This window comes from Trachurus japonicus, chromosome 9 (genome assembly GCF_045865225.1).
Source record: "Trachurus japonicus isolate A0001 chromosome 9, Traja_1.0".
NCBI lineage: Eukaryota > Metazoa > Chordata > Actinopteri > Carangiformes > Carangidae > Trachurus > Trachurus japonicus.
Genome location: NC_140915.1, coordinates 10219691 through 10238227, shown reverse-complemented (window position 1 = coordinate 10238227; position 18537 = coordinate 10219691). Strand labels below are relative to the sequence as shown.

The 18537-nt window shown below is 43.6% G+C and overlaps 1 protein-coding gene across 2 annotated transcripts in view; it reads left to right on the top strand.

Annotated features, from left to right (window-relative positions):
* The window catches only part of fras1 (Fraser extracellular matrix complex subunit 1), a 341854-nt gene that overhangs the window by 219581 nt on the left and 103736 nt on the right, over positions 1 to 18537 (top strand). For both annotated transcript variants that reach the window (XM_085785897.1, XM_085785896.1), the window contains exons 28-30: positions 1053 to 1412; positions 10885 to 11044; positions 12541 to 12719. In XM_085785897.1, the coding sequence (XP_085642023.1) occupies positions 1053 to 1412; positions 10885 to 11044; positions 12541 to 12719 (699 nt within the window). The remainder of the gene's footprint in view (positions 1 to 1052; positions 1413 to 10884; positions 11045 to 12540; positions 12720 to 18537) is intronic.

Sequence of the window (18537 nt, the reverse complement as noted above, 5' to 3'; positions counted from 1 at the left end):
GCGGCACTGCAGGTGTAACGGCCGAGTGCAGCTTAATGAGGCGCCCTGCTCGACCCCCCTTCACCTTCATCTTCCTCCTCGTCTCCATGGTGACAGGACTTCACGGCCTCCATGTTGTCCTCCTGACCCTCTGGGAGAAAATTCATCATCTGACAGACAGAGCCGGGGTGTCTGTGCCGCTCTTGTCTGTCTGCATGCCGAGCTCTCAGCCGGCCTTTAAAGGGATAGTTCAACATTTTGGCAAATTGGCCCATTGCCATAATCCCTATAGTCATAGCAGTAGGTTCGTTACCTTTAATTGTCGGTGCAAGCTGTTTTTAGAGCGGCGGAGCAGAGCCGCGAGCTGCTCAGAGCTACGCTACGGAGGCTAATGGGATTTCTTGGTTTCCCTCATCAAACTCATCAAATACACAATCCAACAACTCCAAAATGCTCTGGTGGACAAGTTGTGACCTGCACATTCACCACGCTATGAGATAATAACAGAACGTTACCAGACAGAGTTCTGTCCCTGACGAGAACGTGCATTACCTGTTTTGCATGAATTTCCCTCTAAAACAACTCTGTCTGGTAACGTTCTGTTATTATCTCATAGCGTGGTGAATGTGCAGGTCACAACTTGTCCACCAGAGCGTTTTGGAGTTGTCGGATTGTGTATTTGATGAGTTTGATGAGGGAAACCAAGAAATCCCATGAGCCTCCGTAGCGTAGCTCTGAGCAGCTCGCGGCTCTGCTCCGCCGTTCTAAAAATAGCTTGCACCGACAATTAAAGGTAACGAACCTACTGCTATGACTATAGGGATTATGGCAATGGGCCAATTTGCCAAAATGTTGAACTATCCCTTTAAAAGTTTTATTTTATCTCTTTTTTTTTTGTCAGTTAAACTTTGCTTTCTGCCGTAAAAACAAGTCGTTTCAAGGATCTTTCTCTCTAAATCTAATCTGTCCTTCTCCGTCGTGCCTGTCAGGTTTTATTTGAAGCATCGCCGCCTCGCTCTCATCCTCCTTTCTTCTCCTCTTTTTTTTCTCCTCTCTTTTTGAACCTCGTCCAGCCTCCCAGGGTCACCGCTCTGGCTCCGCTCCCGGTGGACGGCCGCGGCGCTCTGGCCACCGTCACCAAGTCCGTCCTGCAGGTCGACGACCCCGACAACCCGGCCGACGTCCTGGTCATGGTGCTGGAGCCGCCACGCCACGGCCGCCTCACCCGCCGCGGCCACGGTAGCGGCGGCGGCGGCAGCAGTGGCGGTGGCAGTGAGCGGTCGCTAGGCCGGTTCAAGCTGGAGGAGCTGTCCCGGGAGCAGATCCAGTACGTCCACGACGGCTCGGACGCCACGGAGGACGCGGCGGTGCTGCAGGTCAACGACGGACACAGCTACAGCAACGTCCTGCTGCAGGTGCACATCAACCACAAGGTGAGGACGGAGGCAGAGAGAGAGAGAGAGGGGCATCATGGGAGATGTAACGCACCACCGGGGCGGATGATTGATGTTTATGTTGACTCTTCATTCTTGTCATATTAAGGGAATAGTTCATATTAAAGGAATAGTTCACCAAAAAATGAAATTCAGTCATTAGTGACTCACCTTCATACTGATGAATACTCTGGAGTAGTTTATTATTCCTCAAAGTGCATCTGGAGACCCGGGAGGCCGGTTTGTAGTCCAACAATAACTTTATATGAGAGTAATATAAGGCCCGACACAAAAAAGTCCATAAAACTACACAAAAACCATTTAATATTCCTCCACACTGCTCGTCCACTGCAATCCAAGTGTCCTGAAGGGATATAGTCCAGAGTTTACTGGAAACAATGTCATTTACGGTAGGCAAGTCCGGTCATGTCCGCGTGCATTACGTGTAATGTCCTAAATGACGTTGTTTCCAGTAAACTCTGGACTATATTCCTTCAGGACACTTAGATTGCAGTGGACGAGCAGGATGGAGGAAGTTTACAAAGTTTTTGTGTAGTTATATGGACGTTTTTGTGTCGGGCGCTATTGACTCTCATATAAAGTTTTCGTTGGACTACGAACCGGCCTACCGGGTCTCCAGATGCACTTTGAGGAATAAAAAAATAAAACCGGAGTATTCATCAGCATGAGGATGAGTCAATAATGACTCATGACACAATGAATTTCATTTTTTCCTTTCCTTTCATTCATTCATTCATTCCTTTAATGCACCAGGGTGGATGATTCATTCTTCTTATATTAACTCTGCTGCTTCAACTCTGAAGCTGTTTCTCTTCCTGAGTGTTGGTGGAGAAACTTTCCAACGTCACTCAACAAGCAAACAAACAAAAACTGAGAGGTGTCAAAACAGTCTTCAAAATTTATACATTAGATTAATAATAAAGATACACTTTTAAATTCAAGGAGAGAGAGAGAGAGAGAGTCCAAAACTGCTGCATCGACCCTCCTGGACGACTTCCTGTCTGAGTCAGATGAGTTTGTTGCTGCAGTGACTCTTCAGTTAAGGAAGTAAATACATAAAAAAATAAAATAAAAGAACACAGATCATCCTGAGGAATGAGTCAAGATGCATTAATTCTCCATGAATCCAGGTGAAGAGTGAAGCTGCACAGAAACACAACATTTCATTGTTTATCTGCAGCATCAGATCCATTAAATACATTAAATCACATAAAATGCATGCAGACTGATTCCACCGGTGATCTGTTAGTGTTGAGTTTAAAGTTAAACAGTGAATCATTTGTGAGGGTCTCATTTGCATTTCTACCCATTTCTCTGTGTCTCTTCCTGAGCCAGCAGCAAACACTTTGATGTGTGGAAGTATTAAATCCAAGTGAAAACACATTTTTTCCCCACCCCGTTTTTAAAATTTTATAGTTTGATTTATTAAAATAAGCTCAAGGACTGATTCCTGCATCTTTTCCTCCCTGAGACGGATTCAAGGTGAATTCACTCCCGTCTCAGCTGCAAAGTGGATTTTTTTTCATTTGTAAAAAGTTGGGGAAACAAAGTAAAAGTGGACTTTTTGAGTGACTCAGTGTGAGAGTGTCAGCGTGTGACTTTGGTCCCTGACAACACTGTTTTTGTAGCAATTATCATGGCAACGAGTGTACTTCTCTGTGACCTGGAGGTGGAGGTGACACACACACACACACATAAACACACACACGCAGCAGAACAGGAGACAAGGTGGAACCTGTCATTTAGTATTGAAGATGTCTAGACAGACAAGAGCCTTAGTGTCAAGGTCTAAAGCACACACACACACACACACAAACACACCAAGTCACGTCACTTTTAAAGTTTGGCTTGTGGCTAAAGCCGAAGTTTAAGGTTGAAATGATACTGTGAGTGACTGAGTTAAAGGGGACATATTATGGAAATATCACTTTGTAAAGGCTCTTTAACATATATTTAGTTGTTTGTTTTGCCTTCCGGCCTCTAAAATGTGAGAATTGACAAAAATAAATCTGTAATTTTCAGGCTCCCTGGGTTGAAATCCACGTAGTTTTACGAGCTGATCCCTCAGTTGTCTTCCTGTGATGTAACTAGTTTTTAATTTGCATAATCCCACCCCTACCTGGGAGCAATAAAGGGGGCGGGGTAAGCAGTGGTTCATTTGCATTTAAAGGGACAGGCACTGAAAGCAGCCGTTCTGAACAAGACTGTTTTGAGAGGCTGAAAAAAGAGCTGTGATGTTTGATCCTTTGGGTATTTTGACCGAAGCATGTCACAGACATGTCTTTAAGACACCTGGGAACTATTTTAATTTGTGGGAAAGAGGCAGAATATGTCTCCTTTAAAGACTGTGGGACTGTGTGTGTCCTGCAGCCGCTGCTCTGTCGGTGTTTGTACAGATGTACATGTAGAGATGATGTGCTTCAACTCCGCTCCGCTTTTTTCCCCTTCTGCAAATCAATATCATCCTGCACACACACACGCACACGTTGGCACACACCAATGCACACACACATTCACATCACATCAGTATCAATTTACTGTGAAATGTCCTGATGCTGCATTCTGTCATTCATTAGACAGAGCAGGATGGACAGTGTGATGGAGAGCAGGAGGAGAGGGAGAGAGAGAGAAGGGGGAGGTGGGGGGGTTGATTTATGTCAAGAGCTTCTGGACGAGTCCCAGCAGCGTTGTCATGGCTGCTGTCTCCTCGTGTTCGCTCCACACAGGTGGGTCGTCACAGAGAAGAGAGGAAAGAGAAAAACATATTGGTGAAACACACTAATAATTCTTAGATTAAAGGGATACTTCACCCAAAATCAATAATTCACCAGTTTTCTACTCACCGTCATGCCAAGGAAGGGTTTGGAGAACTTTCTGAGTCATCAAAACGCTTTTGGAGTTCCAGGGGGGGTCCGGCTGGCAACGGATTTTCATATAATGGCGGTGGATAGAGTTCACTTTTGAACTATCCACCGCCATTATATGAAAACCCAAACTCCAAAAGCGTTTTAATGACTCTGAAAGTTCTCCAAACCCTTCCTTGGTCTGACGGTGAGTAGAAAACTGGTGAATTATCGATTTTGGGTGAAGTATCCCTTTAAATACGCAAAAAGTTTCCAAGGAGCCACACACATTGTGGTGTTGACATGCTGACAGTTTGAAACAGGAAGTGGCGCTCATAGTTAAAACTAAATTCCACAGAGGCAGCTGAACAGCAGCAGCTCATCCGTCTCCTTTACTTTTCTGTCTGATATATTTTATCACGGAGCAGCTGTGGCAGTAAACATGAATGTGCTGCTGCTGCGTGCGGCTTACTGATGTTACCTCGCAGGATTTCTGGGTATTCAAGTTCAAATTGAAGTTCAAAACCTCCCACTCGCTGTGTGCCGAGCTCTAAAGCCTGAATGCAGCTTTTAACACCGAAGGAATCCAGCTGAGGGATCCATCTTTGGAAAAAAAGAAGCAGCTGCAGACCTGTGCAGCCGTCGAGGTCTGAAAGTCTGAGGCCTGAGGCTTTTGAAGTGGTCGACACAACCAGCACCTTGTGAGGAGGAGGAGGAGGAGGAGTCACGTGGAGGAAGAATGAGAATCAGGAAAGAGAAGGAGAGAAAGAACAGTAGTGATTAATCGGCTTCTGCTCGGATTCAACAGGCTCGAACCAGTGAATCCTCAGTTTTCCCGTCTTTGTGCTGCGCGGCCACCGGCCATGCAGCAGCAGCAGCAGCAGCAGCAGCAGCAGCAGCAGCAGCAGCAGCAGCAGCAGCCGTCGATGCCGGGCTGAGCAGGGACAATAGACTCTCTGAAAGTTGGATTACTAAGCTTTAAAGCAGGAGCCTAATCAGAGCCGTAATGACCCTGTGATGGATGGACCACTGAGCCCTGAGCTGCAGCTCTGCTGAATAGAAAGCAGGACACTTGGGTTCCCAAGCGACCTGTAAAATCTGGAAAATGGTTGACACTCATGGAATATTAATAATAATAAACTTTATTTCTATAGCACCTTTCAAAACCAGGGTTACAAGGTGCTTCACAAAATACAAAATACAATATCATTGAGATAATAAAGCAATTAAGACACAAATGAAGAAAACATCGTACAGAAAACAGTGAACAAGAATAAGGCAAAATAATAGAAGTAGATGGAAAACACATATCCTGGAAGATTATTATCACACTAGCTGCATTTATAGTGATACGTGCTTTCACATCGAAGTCTCCAAACCAGAAACATCTTTAACGACACCGGGAAAAGTGGCTAGATTTGTCGCTAGTTGCGTTTGACCAAAAAAAGTCACCAGATTTAGCGAGAAGGTCACCAAGTTGGCAACACCGCTTTGACTTTCCTATTTCCCGCGAAGTCAATGCTCTATCAACTGAATCCGCTCTCTTCAGCCGATTATATGCAGCATTAAAATGATTATCAATCGGCGTAGAGCAGGCTACCTCTTTCAATCTGATCGGAAATGTAACCAGATCCGGGTGTATCGGATCCACTAAGGTGTTTGCATGAGACATTTTGAATCTGATTGACCTATTAATCTGATTATAAATAGGATTTTTGGACCCATGTAAAGGCAGTTATTGTGACCTCAGCTACCAGAGCTCTATTTGACTTTTTCAGACCCCACCAAGGATTTATTTTCCAAAGAATTGCCTATAGCGAGAAAACTAGAGACTTTGAGTTGATGAGTGTTTCCAGTGTTGGACGGTGAGCATAAGGGTTTTCTGACAAATAGAGGAGCAGCAGAGAGATGTTGTGGTTGTGGTTTAAAAGGAAAAACAGCACATTTGCATTGTTCTATGATAAATTTGTCATAATTTCTAAGCATGTAAGAGATTATTTCATAGATAAATTAAAGAGCCGTAGACTGTACATCTTTTAAATCCAATTTCTGGGGGAATAGAGGAGGATTAAATGAGTCTGTCAGACTGTAGCAGCTGAAAAAGTCCTGGAAAATGATTTCAAGAGAAGAGTGGGAACCCTGGTTATTGTCTCGGGGAGAAAAACTTTGAGTCTCTGAACAGACCCCTCCCTCCCACCACCACTCCCGGGGCTCCTCTCCTCTCGGCTCCTCTGCAGAAACAGAAGGGGGGAATTAAATATTTTTTCTGATCTGCCATCCAGCTCTGTGCGGCGGCTAAGGCAGCTAATGGCACTCGGCTGTTGTGTTGAGTGGTTTGACTTCAGCTCCTCTCCTCCTCCTGCTGAGCGCTTTGTTTCTGGAGAACTGAACTGTTTACTTTGGGTTTTTGTGTTTGTTTGCATCTTAAGTCTGTGATTACATCTCAGATTGTCCTGATCTGCTGCTGTTAAAGCCGCTCGCCACTTCAGCCCCCCCGTGGTTCACAGATAAGGATTCAGTCTCCATTCGGTGACTTTCACTTTTCACTGTCCATCAGTTATTACGGAAATATGAGAGACGACATTGACATTGTCTCCCGGCAACTGGCAACTGGCTGCTAGCTCGATGTTTTATGGATGATGTTTGGCCAAGTCATTTATTCCTGTTTGTGTGGACGGCAGCCAAACGCTCTCCATCCATCCATCCATCCATCCATCCATCCATCCATCCATCCATCCATCCATCCATCCATCCATCCATCCATCCATCCATCCATCCAGCCAGCCAGCCAGCAATCCATCCATCCATCCATCCATCCAGCCAGCCATCCATCTATCTATCCAGCCATCCATCCATCCATCCATCCATCCGTCAGCCATCCATCCATCCATCCATCCATCCATCCATCCATCCATCCATCCAGCCAGCCAGCCAGCCAGCCAGCCATCCATCCATCCATCCATCCATCCATCCATCCATCCATCCATCCATCCATCCATCCATCCATCCATCCATCCATCCATCCATCCATCCATCAGCCATCCATCCATCCATCCATCCATCTATCCATCCATCTATCCATCAGCCATCCATCCATGCATCATCCATCCATCCGTCTGTCCGTCCGTCCGTCCATCCATCCATCCATCCATCCATCCATCCGTCCTTCCATCCATCCATCCATCCATCCATCCATCCATCCATCCATCCATCCATCCATCCATCCATCTTACTTCCTGAGTTGAAAGTTTGTTTTTGCCTGCGTCCTTGACTAAAACTTTAGTGTGTTACTGTCGCTCTTAATAAAGGTCGAGTAGCAGTGAGTCGCTCGAGTCTCAACACTTCATCTCTATGATTGCAATCAAGATCTGAAATTAACAACTTATAATTATCCACTTTAGAAAATTAGAAGACGATATACTTTGAGTAGTGAGACTTCACCTCAGCACTGAGGAAGATGTTTTTAAATGAACGGGTCTCAGAAACTCTGACTTCTCCTCTGATCTGCCGTTCTCACCTTTCTTTAACTCACCTTCTCACCTGTCTCACCTCCCACCGTCTCTGTACTTTCTGTCTTGTTGATCTAAAAATTACATTGAGCAAACTTCAGTGTGAAGTTTCCCCCAGAGGTAAAAAAAAAAAAAAAAAGAGTTTAATTTTCTCTGCACCTGTCTGAAGGAAGGAGATTAGGGCTGCATGTCTATCTGATATGGTAACACAGATCTCATTTAGAAAAAAGCCATTAGAAAGAAAATTTAGCAAATGAGGGAGCAGCTGCAGGACAAAGAGTCCAGAGGTCCAGGGAAATCAGGAGTATTGGCAAACTAGTGTAGTGCCTCCCTGCTCCTTTTTTATTTTGAAAAATGTGCCGTCTCTGGATGGTGGCGTCCTTGAGAGACCTTGGCGTTCATCCGAAGAGCTCGATAATCTCTTGGATGCTGCGGTCCCTGCGAGTTAAAAGCCTGCCGTGGTGCTGACTTATGTGTTTTTTTTTGTTTTGTTTTTTTCGTGTGCTGGTCTTCTCCTTCGCCTGCTGCTGCTGCGCTGAAACGCTGTGATTTGGATCGGCCGAGCAGCGGGAAGAAGAGCCACAGATGGTCGGCAGGTTGTTATCGGGAAAACACAGACGCTCGCGCTCGCACTCACACACTCGCTGTGCACACTCCTGTAATCTATTACCACCTATAGAGCCACAGTGTTAATGCCACTGCACCACTGACTCCCCCACTGCAGTAAATGGTCAACTCTGTGTGTATATACACTATGTTTCTAAGGCAGCGACCTCGGTCTGACCCGGCGTGAATGTTTTATGAAAGTTTTAGTGCAGCTCTATGATGATGAGACCAACGGGTTTATAGACTGTAACAAATGGCTTTTCTATTAGTTTGCACCAGTGTGTGTCTGTTGGTTTCTTTGTTGGTTTGTCAGCAGGATAGAAAGGACTGAATCACACGGAAACAGATTCTCCCCTAAACAATATTTGTCTTTTTCGTTCTTAAAAAGTTTTGCATAAACTCGGCTTTGTTTCAAGAAATGTCTGCGTGGACACAAAACCACTGAAAATGACTCTACAGTAAATGCTGTAGTACATATACCAGTCCTGTGTGTGGCGCTGCAACACTGCAAATACACCAAAAACAGAGAGGAAGACTTGACTGGGAGTCGATAGTTGTGTCCCAATACGATATTATTGCGATTTCAAAAGTATTGCGATACATACACTGCGATATATTGTGATTTATTGGGTTTCTTAACTACAAATGATGATGTCCAAATGAAAACTTTGTTAGCATGTGTTTTTTCTAATAAGATACATCTTTTAATCTGTTCTGATCAGTACGTCGCGTCCGCATATCCATACAATATTGCATTAATAAATGTCACGATACTAAGGGCTAGAGAGGCGGGGCAATAATGTCACCGTTTTACAAAAGATGCATTTTGGTCAGAATCAGCATAAACTTTTTTGTTGATGTAAACATACAACAAAACTTGGAGTGGCAACTCTCTACAAAAGAGTAAAGAGAGAGCCAAGCTGCTGCTGCGTTCACACACCCGCCATCTTGGAAATTGTCTGTTTACACAAAAACGCTGGAGTGGCATTTTGCAATTTATTCACTCTGGGAACTGTTTTCAAAAAATACTGTTTTTCTATGTGGATGAAATGCTGAAACGATATTAAAAAAAATTTTGTCGACAGGCCCTCAATTCTCACCAAACTTGTTGGCGGTTGACAATTTGAGGGATAGGTCAGTAAAGGCCTCATGAAATGTTTGTGTAGATCCAGAAAAATATTTAAGAATTTTCTTTTAAAAAGTCAGACATGTTCGTAATGTTGACAACTTTGGTTCGCATTTCTTATTACAGGCTCTCCCCAGTCATTATGAATGAGTGAAGCCGATCGTTCAGTCATTTATGTAAGAAAGCAGCTGCTGGGTAATTTAGTGCAACAGGGGGTCTCTAATCTCAAAATGACCGTACAATTACCTGTGAACTCACCACGTTTCAGCCTCATCCCTCTCCCTGTTGCTTCAACCTCGTCTGTTAATATAAAGACTGTTTCATATTTTTGACAGCTCCATGACTGACTTCATGTGTGGAGCTTCTGTTTGCAGAATAAATAGCAGCTTGGTTTTTATAGACGTCCAAGAAGAAGTATGTAGTAGCTGTTTTTCTTTATTTTATTTAGACAGCAGGCTGACAAGGTGAGTAAGAGGGGTCTTGTTTCCAAACGCTGCGTGACAGGAGGCTTCTTTCCTGCTGAAATGTCCTGGAGCGACACTGAATCATCCAGCAGCTCCAGCTCCTGCAGCAGAACCCGCTGTTTGTTCTCTGCTGTGTCTCAACGCTGAGCCGAGCCGAGCCGAGCCGGTTTGTTGTGGATCAATACGGCATCACAGAAATGAGTCCGATTCTGAAGCTGTGCGGATTGATGATTGACAGATCTTCTCCTCCCCGAGACGCCCAAACCTCAGGTTAACAACAGATGTGGAATGAAACAAGCTGCACAGTCAGTCTGTGACAACACAAAGCTGTGAGAGAGAGAGAGAGAGAGCCGGCACCAGGCTGCAGCTGAAGAACAAACACCACTCTGTGATACATCAGAGCCTCCACCACCGCGCAGATCTCATCTCACCTGGGACTCCTCTCTCCTCAGTCGTGATTAGTACGCCTGCTCAGTCAGGATACAAAGTTTTAAATGTAATGTAAATAACACCTGATTCTATCGCTGCTACCACTCGGCTCCTGTTTGTTTTCCTATACCTGCCATCTGTTTGGCTCGGCTCCTCCCAGGAAACAAAAAAATCCTATGAACAGGAGGTGATGGATTTAATTTTTCTGCTTTAATTGGACTTAGTAAAATAAACATCTTGTCAATCTCAGCCTTCCCCTGGAGAAATTCATCCAGAGACTCGGGGGTAAGAAAGGAAGAGCGACACTAGTTGATCGTTAATTTCTCTTCAAACCAATTCAGATTAAGGGGTTTTTAATATCACAGCGGCTCTGATGTCTTTAAAGGATTGTTATCCTGACAGAGCCGATGAGAACAGGTGGTTTAAATGTTACCAGTGTTAAAACAGTGTTTGTGTGTTTGTGTTTGTTTTCAGGCCGCCGACTCTCCGCTCGTCCTGTCGGCGCCGGTGACCTGGGTGAAGGAGGGAGGGATGGTGCGGCTGGATAAGAAATACCTGAAGGCCAACTACAAAGGAGTCGGCACCGATGACATCGTCTACACCATCCTGGCCTCAGAGGGGCGACCCAAATATGGTACCGACCCGTTAACACTCAGGAACATGGGATGCTAAAAAAACATTTTATTCATTTTAACATTTCAAGATTTGGTGAGGCCTTCACTTTTGAACCGGATAAAGTCTCAGTCTTCAATAACTGCAAAAAGAAATTGCCAGTTGATCGAGTCCTGAGTGACCGAGATGATCATTTCCTGTCAAATCGCTACTGTCCTTTCCAATAAAGGCCAAAATGTTTGAAAAATAACTTTAAAGGGATAGTTCAACATTTTAGCAAATTGGCCCATTGCCATAATCCCTATAGATGGTAGGTTTGTTACCAACATTATGAGACAGAGTTGTTTTCGAGGTAAATTCGTGCAAAACCACTTATGTGCGTTGCCTTCAGGAACAGTTTTTCATCAAGCAGTCTCTGCATTTGCCTCGAAAACAACTCTGTCTGGTAACGTTCTGTTATTTTCTCATAGCGTGGTGAATGTGCAGGTCACAACTTGTCCACCAGAGCGTTTTGGAGTTGTTGGATTGTGTATTTGATGAGTTTGATGAGGGAAACCAAGAAATCCCATGAGCTCTAAGCAGCTCGCGGCTCTGCTCCGCCGTTCTAAAAACAGCTTGCACCGACAATTAAAGGTAATGAACCTACTGCTATGACTATACTGCCCTACAATGCAAGAAAGGGGTAACTCATTTTTTGTCAAAAATTAGATTTTGTCATTTTTGGGACATTAAAGGTCTGCTACATCATGTGGATAAATATCTTGACTCAACGTTATCTTATTTGGGATATATTTGCGGGTGGTTTTCACAGTAACTCCCAAAAACTGTGGTGAAACAACAAGAGAACACAGTAACATGAGTTACCCTTTTCTCTCTGTGTATAGATGTTCAACTTGCCCTACTGTACAACAGGCTACTACCATTCTACCAACCAATGGGAGTTAGTTTCCCCTTTCTTGTGTTGTATGGCCAGCTTATATTTTGCCTCAATGCACAGACAGAGGTAACTCTGAAATAAGGGTAAAATGTTAAGTTTGAGTTAAATATTTTTACACAGCTAGACTAATAACTCGCAAAAGCAAGGATTTGACCAATTTTCTGAATCCTAAGTTCAATACAGTTGACTGGACAACAAAAATACTTTAAACTCATTTTTCTCAGAACTGCACTCTGAGGAGTTACCCCTTTCTTCCGTTGTAGGGCAGTATAGTGATTATGGCAATGGGCCAATTTGCCAAAATGTTGAACTATCTCTTTAATAACTTGGTAAAATATTTTTTTAGAAATCAAAAATTAAAAAAAAATTAAATCTCCCAAAAGCACATTAAGAAAATTTGTTTAAAACCCCCCCCAAAACGATTCAATAATACTCAAAAATCAAAATTAGGAAATAAAGAAACAAAAATTAAAAAAAATATCTCAAGGGAATTCTCTAAAAGCTGAACTGATTCAAAACATTAGCTGCCTGTAAAACTATTAACGCTACCTTTTGTCGCCTCCTCCTCCGTCTGCGTGCAGGTGAGGTGGTGCTGGTGTCGATGCCGGCCGACGGTCCACCGGACGGCTGGCGCCCGTCGCTGGCTGACGACCAGGGCTTCACGTCCACCACGTCCTTCACTCAGCAGGACGTCAACGACGGCACCGTCTGGTACCGACACTTTGGCCGAGGCAGCGACAGCGACTCCTTCCAGTTCCAGGTCAGCACCGACTCCTCCGACTCCTCCTCCTCCTCTCCTCTCTCTTTCTCTCTCCACAGTGGAGTTTTTATGTCCTCCTGTTGCTTGGGACCCGTTGCTAGGCGACATCTAGTGGTTTTAGTAATTATGGCAGGAGTAAAGGTTACTATTACAACAACAGGGATCATCCAGTGTAGAGACAGAACCTATAGACCGAATCGCCTTGTTGTTTACTTCCGGGTAGAAAACCAGCACGTAATTTGAATGAGAACAGTAGTAATGAACGAGAGTTTAGCTAGGCTATATATCATATTTTTCACGCCCTATCACCGTTTAAGACAAATCTGAAATGATTGAAGAAACATTACTATTTCTCTGTGTGTGTTTTGTGTTGCTATGTGTTGTATTTATTCAGTTTGGGGGAATCACAGTGTCAAGAAAGCATTAGTGGCTCAGCTGACAGGGACAGCGGCAGTAGCTAAGCTAACAGCGGTAGCTAAGCTAACATCAGGACGTCCGCTGTTAAAACCCTCCCGTTGTCGGACACGACATGAAACTACTCCAGTTAGCTCTGTCGTCTTGTAACTAAGATATCCGCTGGAGAAAATATTTTTTCATGGACCGTTTATTGAGTCACTGAGTTATTAAAGTTAAACAGGTAGCTAACCGTTAGCCCGGCTAATCTATGATAACCATGACTAATCACAAAAATGTGAACACATCAACAGTAATGTTTGTCCAGTCATTGGTTTTATAGACTTTACAAACATCAGACTAGTCTAAACAGCGATATGACATGAAAAATGAGATAAATAGCGAAACTCTCATCCGTCACTATTGTTCTCATGCTGGTTTTCTACCCGGAAGTAGTTGTAAACAACAAGGCGATTCGTTCTATTCCTTTTCTCAGAGGGAGCAACACCTCCATCAATGATTCACTCAATCACATCAAATCAATTATAAACAATACATATCAAAGAAATCCAGCATAATATATATTAGTACTGCTTCTGAGCATATTTGAACATAGATGAATATACACTACTCACAAAAAGTTAGGGATATTTGACAAGAATATCCCTATAAAAAGTTCATGCTACAGTGATATTCTATTATGAGGCCTTTTAAGTAGAAGGATGCAATGGTAATTTCTCAATCTCAAACAAAAGCTAACAACAGTGTTGTCTTGGTCTCATGATGTCAACATGTGAACATGGTGGAGAGGAGAGGGAGAGAGAAGAGGACTGTCTATAAACTGTCACTGAACCAGAACATTTAGTGGTTCAATTAAATCATTTTTGTGGTTAAACACCTTGTTAGAGAACAGCATGTTATTCAATAAGGACTGAAACATTGAACAGTTGGACATGTGCATTCAAAAGTTTAGAGAAGGTTAAATTAAGTTCACCTGTAAAGGTTAAAGTAAATGGAGGTGGTCGTCATAGGAAGGAAAGGAAATAAATGTCTCCTTTCAACCCCCCGTTTGTTTCTTTAACAGCTCTGTACTGTCAGTGACGTAGGTGCAGTGAGGTGTTTCAGAAATGAACTCGACCATCAGATAAAGCGGCTGCAGCTGCTCCACCTGCTCCACCTGGTTTATAACGACACCATTCAAACACGACACAAGGAAAAAAGAGGTTCAAGTTCATTCAGTGGTTTTTATGAGACTTTTTATAATATGGAAGAATACTGAAATATCACATTTATATCTTGTTGCTAAGTAGTAGGACTCAAGACAAACACCTTGTTTCTTACAACTGAGAGCTTCTGTACAAATAATTAAAAAAATAAACTGATTCAAGCAAACAAATCCACAGTGAGAGGAGAAAACTTGCTTGATGATTTTAACTGCTGTAAAGTGTCCTTGAGTGGCGTGAAAGGCGCTTTCTAAATAAAATTTATTATTATTATTATTATTATTATAAAGCCTCAGGGGGAGGAGGGGTGAGAGTGGGGGGTTTGTTGGTGAGACGACAAAGTGAAAAAGAGGAGGAGACGGTGACACGTCGTCGTCATCGTCGTCCTTGTTGTTTTTCCTCTCGTGGCCTCGTCATCTCTGTGGAGCGTCTTTGAAGTTCACTCTCGTACTCGTGTTCCCATGTTCCCTTGTGTTTACCCCTCTTCTACTTTCCCCTCCTCCTCCTCCTCCTCCTCCTCCTCCTCCTCCTCCTCCAGTCGTCCTCTGGCTACATCCACTCCCCCCTCCTCCTCCTCCCCTTCTTCCTCTCCTCTCTTACTCTCTCTGTTGTGTTCACTGTCTGTCTCCCTCCCATTTTTGTTTTTTATTTGAACGTCTCATCGCTCAGCCGACCAACACTTCCACCGTGACTTCCTCCTCTGTTTGTCCTCCCTTTTGTTTACGTCCTTCCTCCTGCAGCGTCCGTCCATCCATCGGTTCCAAACCTTTTAACCTTTCACAGGCTCCACACTTCCTGTCCACGTCGGTAACTAATCTTGATTAGCGGCCGATGACACCGAATTACTCGCAAATTGGCTGTGAATCTGAGACGGCGAGGAGGCGAGGGCCCTAAAAACCGACGGAGCGTTTTTTCCTCTGCTTCACTTTCGACTCCATTAGAAAAACAAAAGAGGCAGCCAAAAGCTCGTAGCTACATCTAATGATCTCTCTCTCTCTGTCTCTGTCCGCCCCCCTCTCCAACCTCCTTCTACATTTTGGCTCCATCCATCAGGGGGCAAATTCGTTCCAATTACGCAGCGCTGAATTCAAATTAAATCCTCAAGCGTCTTCATCATTTTGACAGGAAGCAGGAAAAGCAGATCGAGGCACCAGCCATGATCTGAGCGTGGCTGGCAGCCAGCAGGTTTTTACCGCTACCTGATGATGGTTTGTCGGGGCGGTGTTAATGTCCCACTCTGCGTTTTATTGAAATGTTTCGAGAGCTATCTGATTTGAAATGCAGCTGATTGAAGCGGCGCTGAACTCTCACACACACACACACACACACACACACACACACACACACTCACATTTTTCTCAGGCACCAACTTGTTCAGATGAGACGATGATGAGAGATGTGTTTTCGCCCGGATCAAGGACTGTCTTATAAGAAATACTCAGACACTTCAGCTCCAGAGCCGGGCACTTGAGCTGCAAATTAGTTCTGTTAATTAAAAGGAAGGAAAAGAAAAAAAAGAAATTAATGTTTTATCATTTTAAACGTGTGAGGCAGAAACGTCCTCAGCAAATCTGTGCATCAACTTTTACTACATTGTTGTTGTTCCTGCCATCTCTTCCTGTAATAAGGTGAATGTTTGACCTCGTCCTTTGACCTTTGACCAAAATCAAATCAATTCATTCACATTTGAAGAGATTCCCTTGAAGATCAAGTGTTCACAAGATTAAAAAATAGGTTCTTCGTATCTTATCGTATCAACTAGTATAGAATCGTATCGTATTTTATCATATTGTATCGTGCTATTATATTGCATTATATCGTTGTATCATGGAGTTCACATGGACAAGTTGTGGCCTTGACCTTTGAACCCCAAAGTCAAATCAGTTAACCCTTCTATTTTGTCAAATTTTAAGGGATTTCCCTTGAAGATCAAGCGTTCACACGTATCGTATTGTATCGTATCACATCGCATTGCATAGTAACGTATCGTTTCTTATCGTACCGTATAGTATCGTAACATTGTATCATGAAATCCATAAGACCAAAAGAGCGTTAGGACCTTAACTTTTGACCATTAACTACAAACAAGATGTTCCTCCTTGTTCCTTTGTGGACATTTGAGCCAAATTTGAAGACGTTGCATCAACGTGTTGCTATGACATCGTGCCCATGAGAACAGAGCAGAGGCATAACAATAACAATCTCACTGCACGGCTTCTCCCCTGCTTCTCAATATAACATCACATTTTGCCCCCGAATGTTCCTGTACAAGCCTCCAGGAAGCCAATCAAATGAAACACACACACACACACACACACACACACACACACAAATGAGTGAATCAGTTGTTGGAGCGGCGAAGCTGCAAAGCAAACTGTGATGGCTCCAGATGGAAACAGAGGAAACAATCTGAGAAGGCAATCAGCTGTTCTCGGAGCTCATCTGACCCGATGCCAGTGAAGGCGACATGGTTATTTTGACATGACAGCTTAACTCAGAGACTGCAGATGTGGTTCAATGCAAGATTTATCGGCCTTCACGTCGCACCAGCGTGTCATGTGTCATCTGCGTTGAATGGGATCAAGCGCATAATCAATAATTTACCCCTGCAGCGCCGCCCGCCCCTCCTGTAAATCCAGCTGAGTCAGGACTGTCTCTGGTTGCTGGTGATTGGTGGCGCTGACTCCAGAGTTCACGCCGACAACGTTTAGATTATTCCTGACTGACAGCAGCCGACTCAACTTTCTGTCTTTACCTCACGAACGCTGTGTGAGATGCGACGGGAACAGGGGATGACAAATAAAACACCCAGCCTGCTGCCGTACGTGGCTCGTGCATATCGGCTCAGACAAAACAATTTAAGGCGACGTCTCACAGAGAGAGGAGAGGAAGAAGATTTTAAAAAGTTGGACGGGGGAAAATGGTTTGGTGATGCAGCGTGGGCGCAGCAGCAGCAGAGCAGCCGTGTAGACAGGGAGGCAAAGGGGATTAGACGGATCCTGCTGCTTCTCCATCACTTATCAGCACTTCAATTAGCATAATCTTCAAATGCTAATTCAATCCTTTTATAAAAGCAAACGCAGAAAAGAACATCGGTCAAAGGTCATGGCCTCAGCACAGGAGAGGAGAGGAGGAACACAGCAGGAGGAGCTGAAGCAATGTCCAAACAGAGAGCTTTTCAAAATAAAGTACAAAAACATAACTCTAAGATGGTGTTCAGACAAAAAACTGAACTATAAGTACTTCCTTTTTTATTTGTTTTATCTTTATTTACCTTATATTTTTTCATTTTCTCTTTTTTTCTAACATTGGAATGAAGGGTATTTAATGAAGTGGGACAAGTAATCGATCTATTTTTGATTTGTGGAAGAGGGGTGGGATTCAATAAGCACAGCTTCTTCTAACTCCTTTTTGAATATGTATGATTATTATGCTTTTGTGTTTTTTTGCTGTTTTTGGTGCTTCAACCTGTCTATGTTATTCACAAATGAAGGAACAAACTGATATTGTGCCTTGTTTTGTTTTACATGTTTGAAATAAAGTAAACTCAGGCTGTGAACAACACAGTGACCGTCACCGTCACCACCTGAGCTTTAAAAAAAAACAGATAATGAACAGCTGCTAAAATAAAAAAATAAATAAATGAAAGAGAACAGAACAGTACGTGTTGCTGTGTTTCTGACTTCCACCTGTTTTAGTTTCACACCTGGCAGCTGTGATGTCAAAGTGCACTCCAGGCTGCGTCGGTGCACGGTGACACGCTGCGGAGAGCGGTTACAGGTGCAATAACACACGTCCCACACCTCCACCTCCACACACACACACACACACAAATACACACGCACACACACACTAACTTTGTGAGTTAATAAGTTTACAAAAACAAGTAGAAAAACCTCCTCCTCCTCCAGGTCACATCCCTGTTTATCAATTGTGTTTTTGTATAATTTCTTAAACATGTGGCCTTGACCATCGACCTTAGAATAATTAGTTTGTCCTCAAGTCGGAATTTACTTTTGTTTTACACATTCACCACGCTATGAGATAATAACAGAACGTTACCAGACAGAGTTGTTTTAGAGGTAAATACAGAGACTGTTTGCTGAAAAACTGTCCCTGAAGGCAACGAGCATCAGCGGTTTTGCATGAATTTCCCTCTAAAACAACTCTGTCTGGTAACGTTCTGTTATTATCTCATAGCG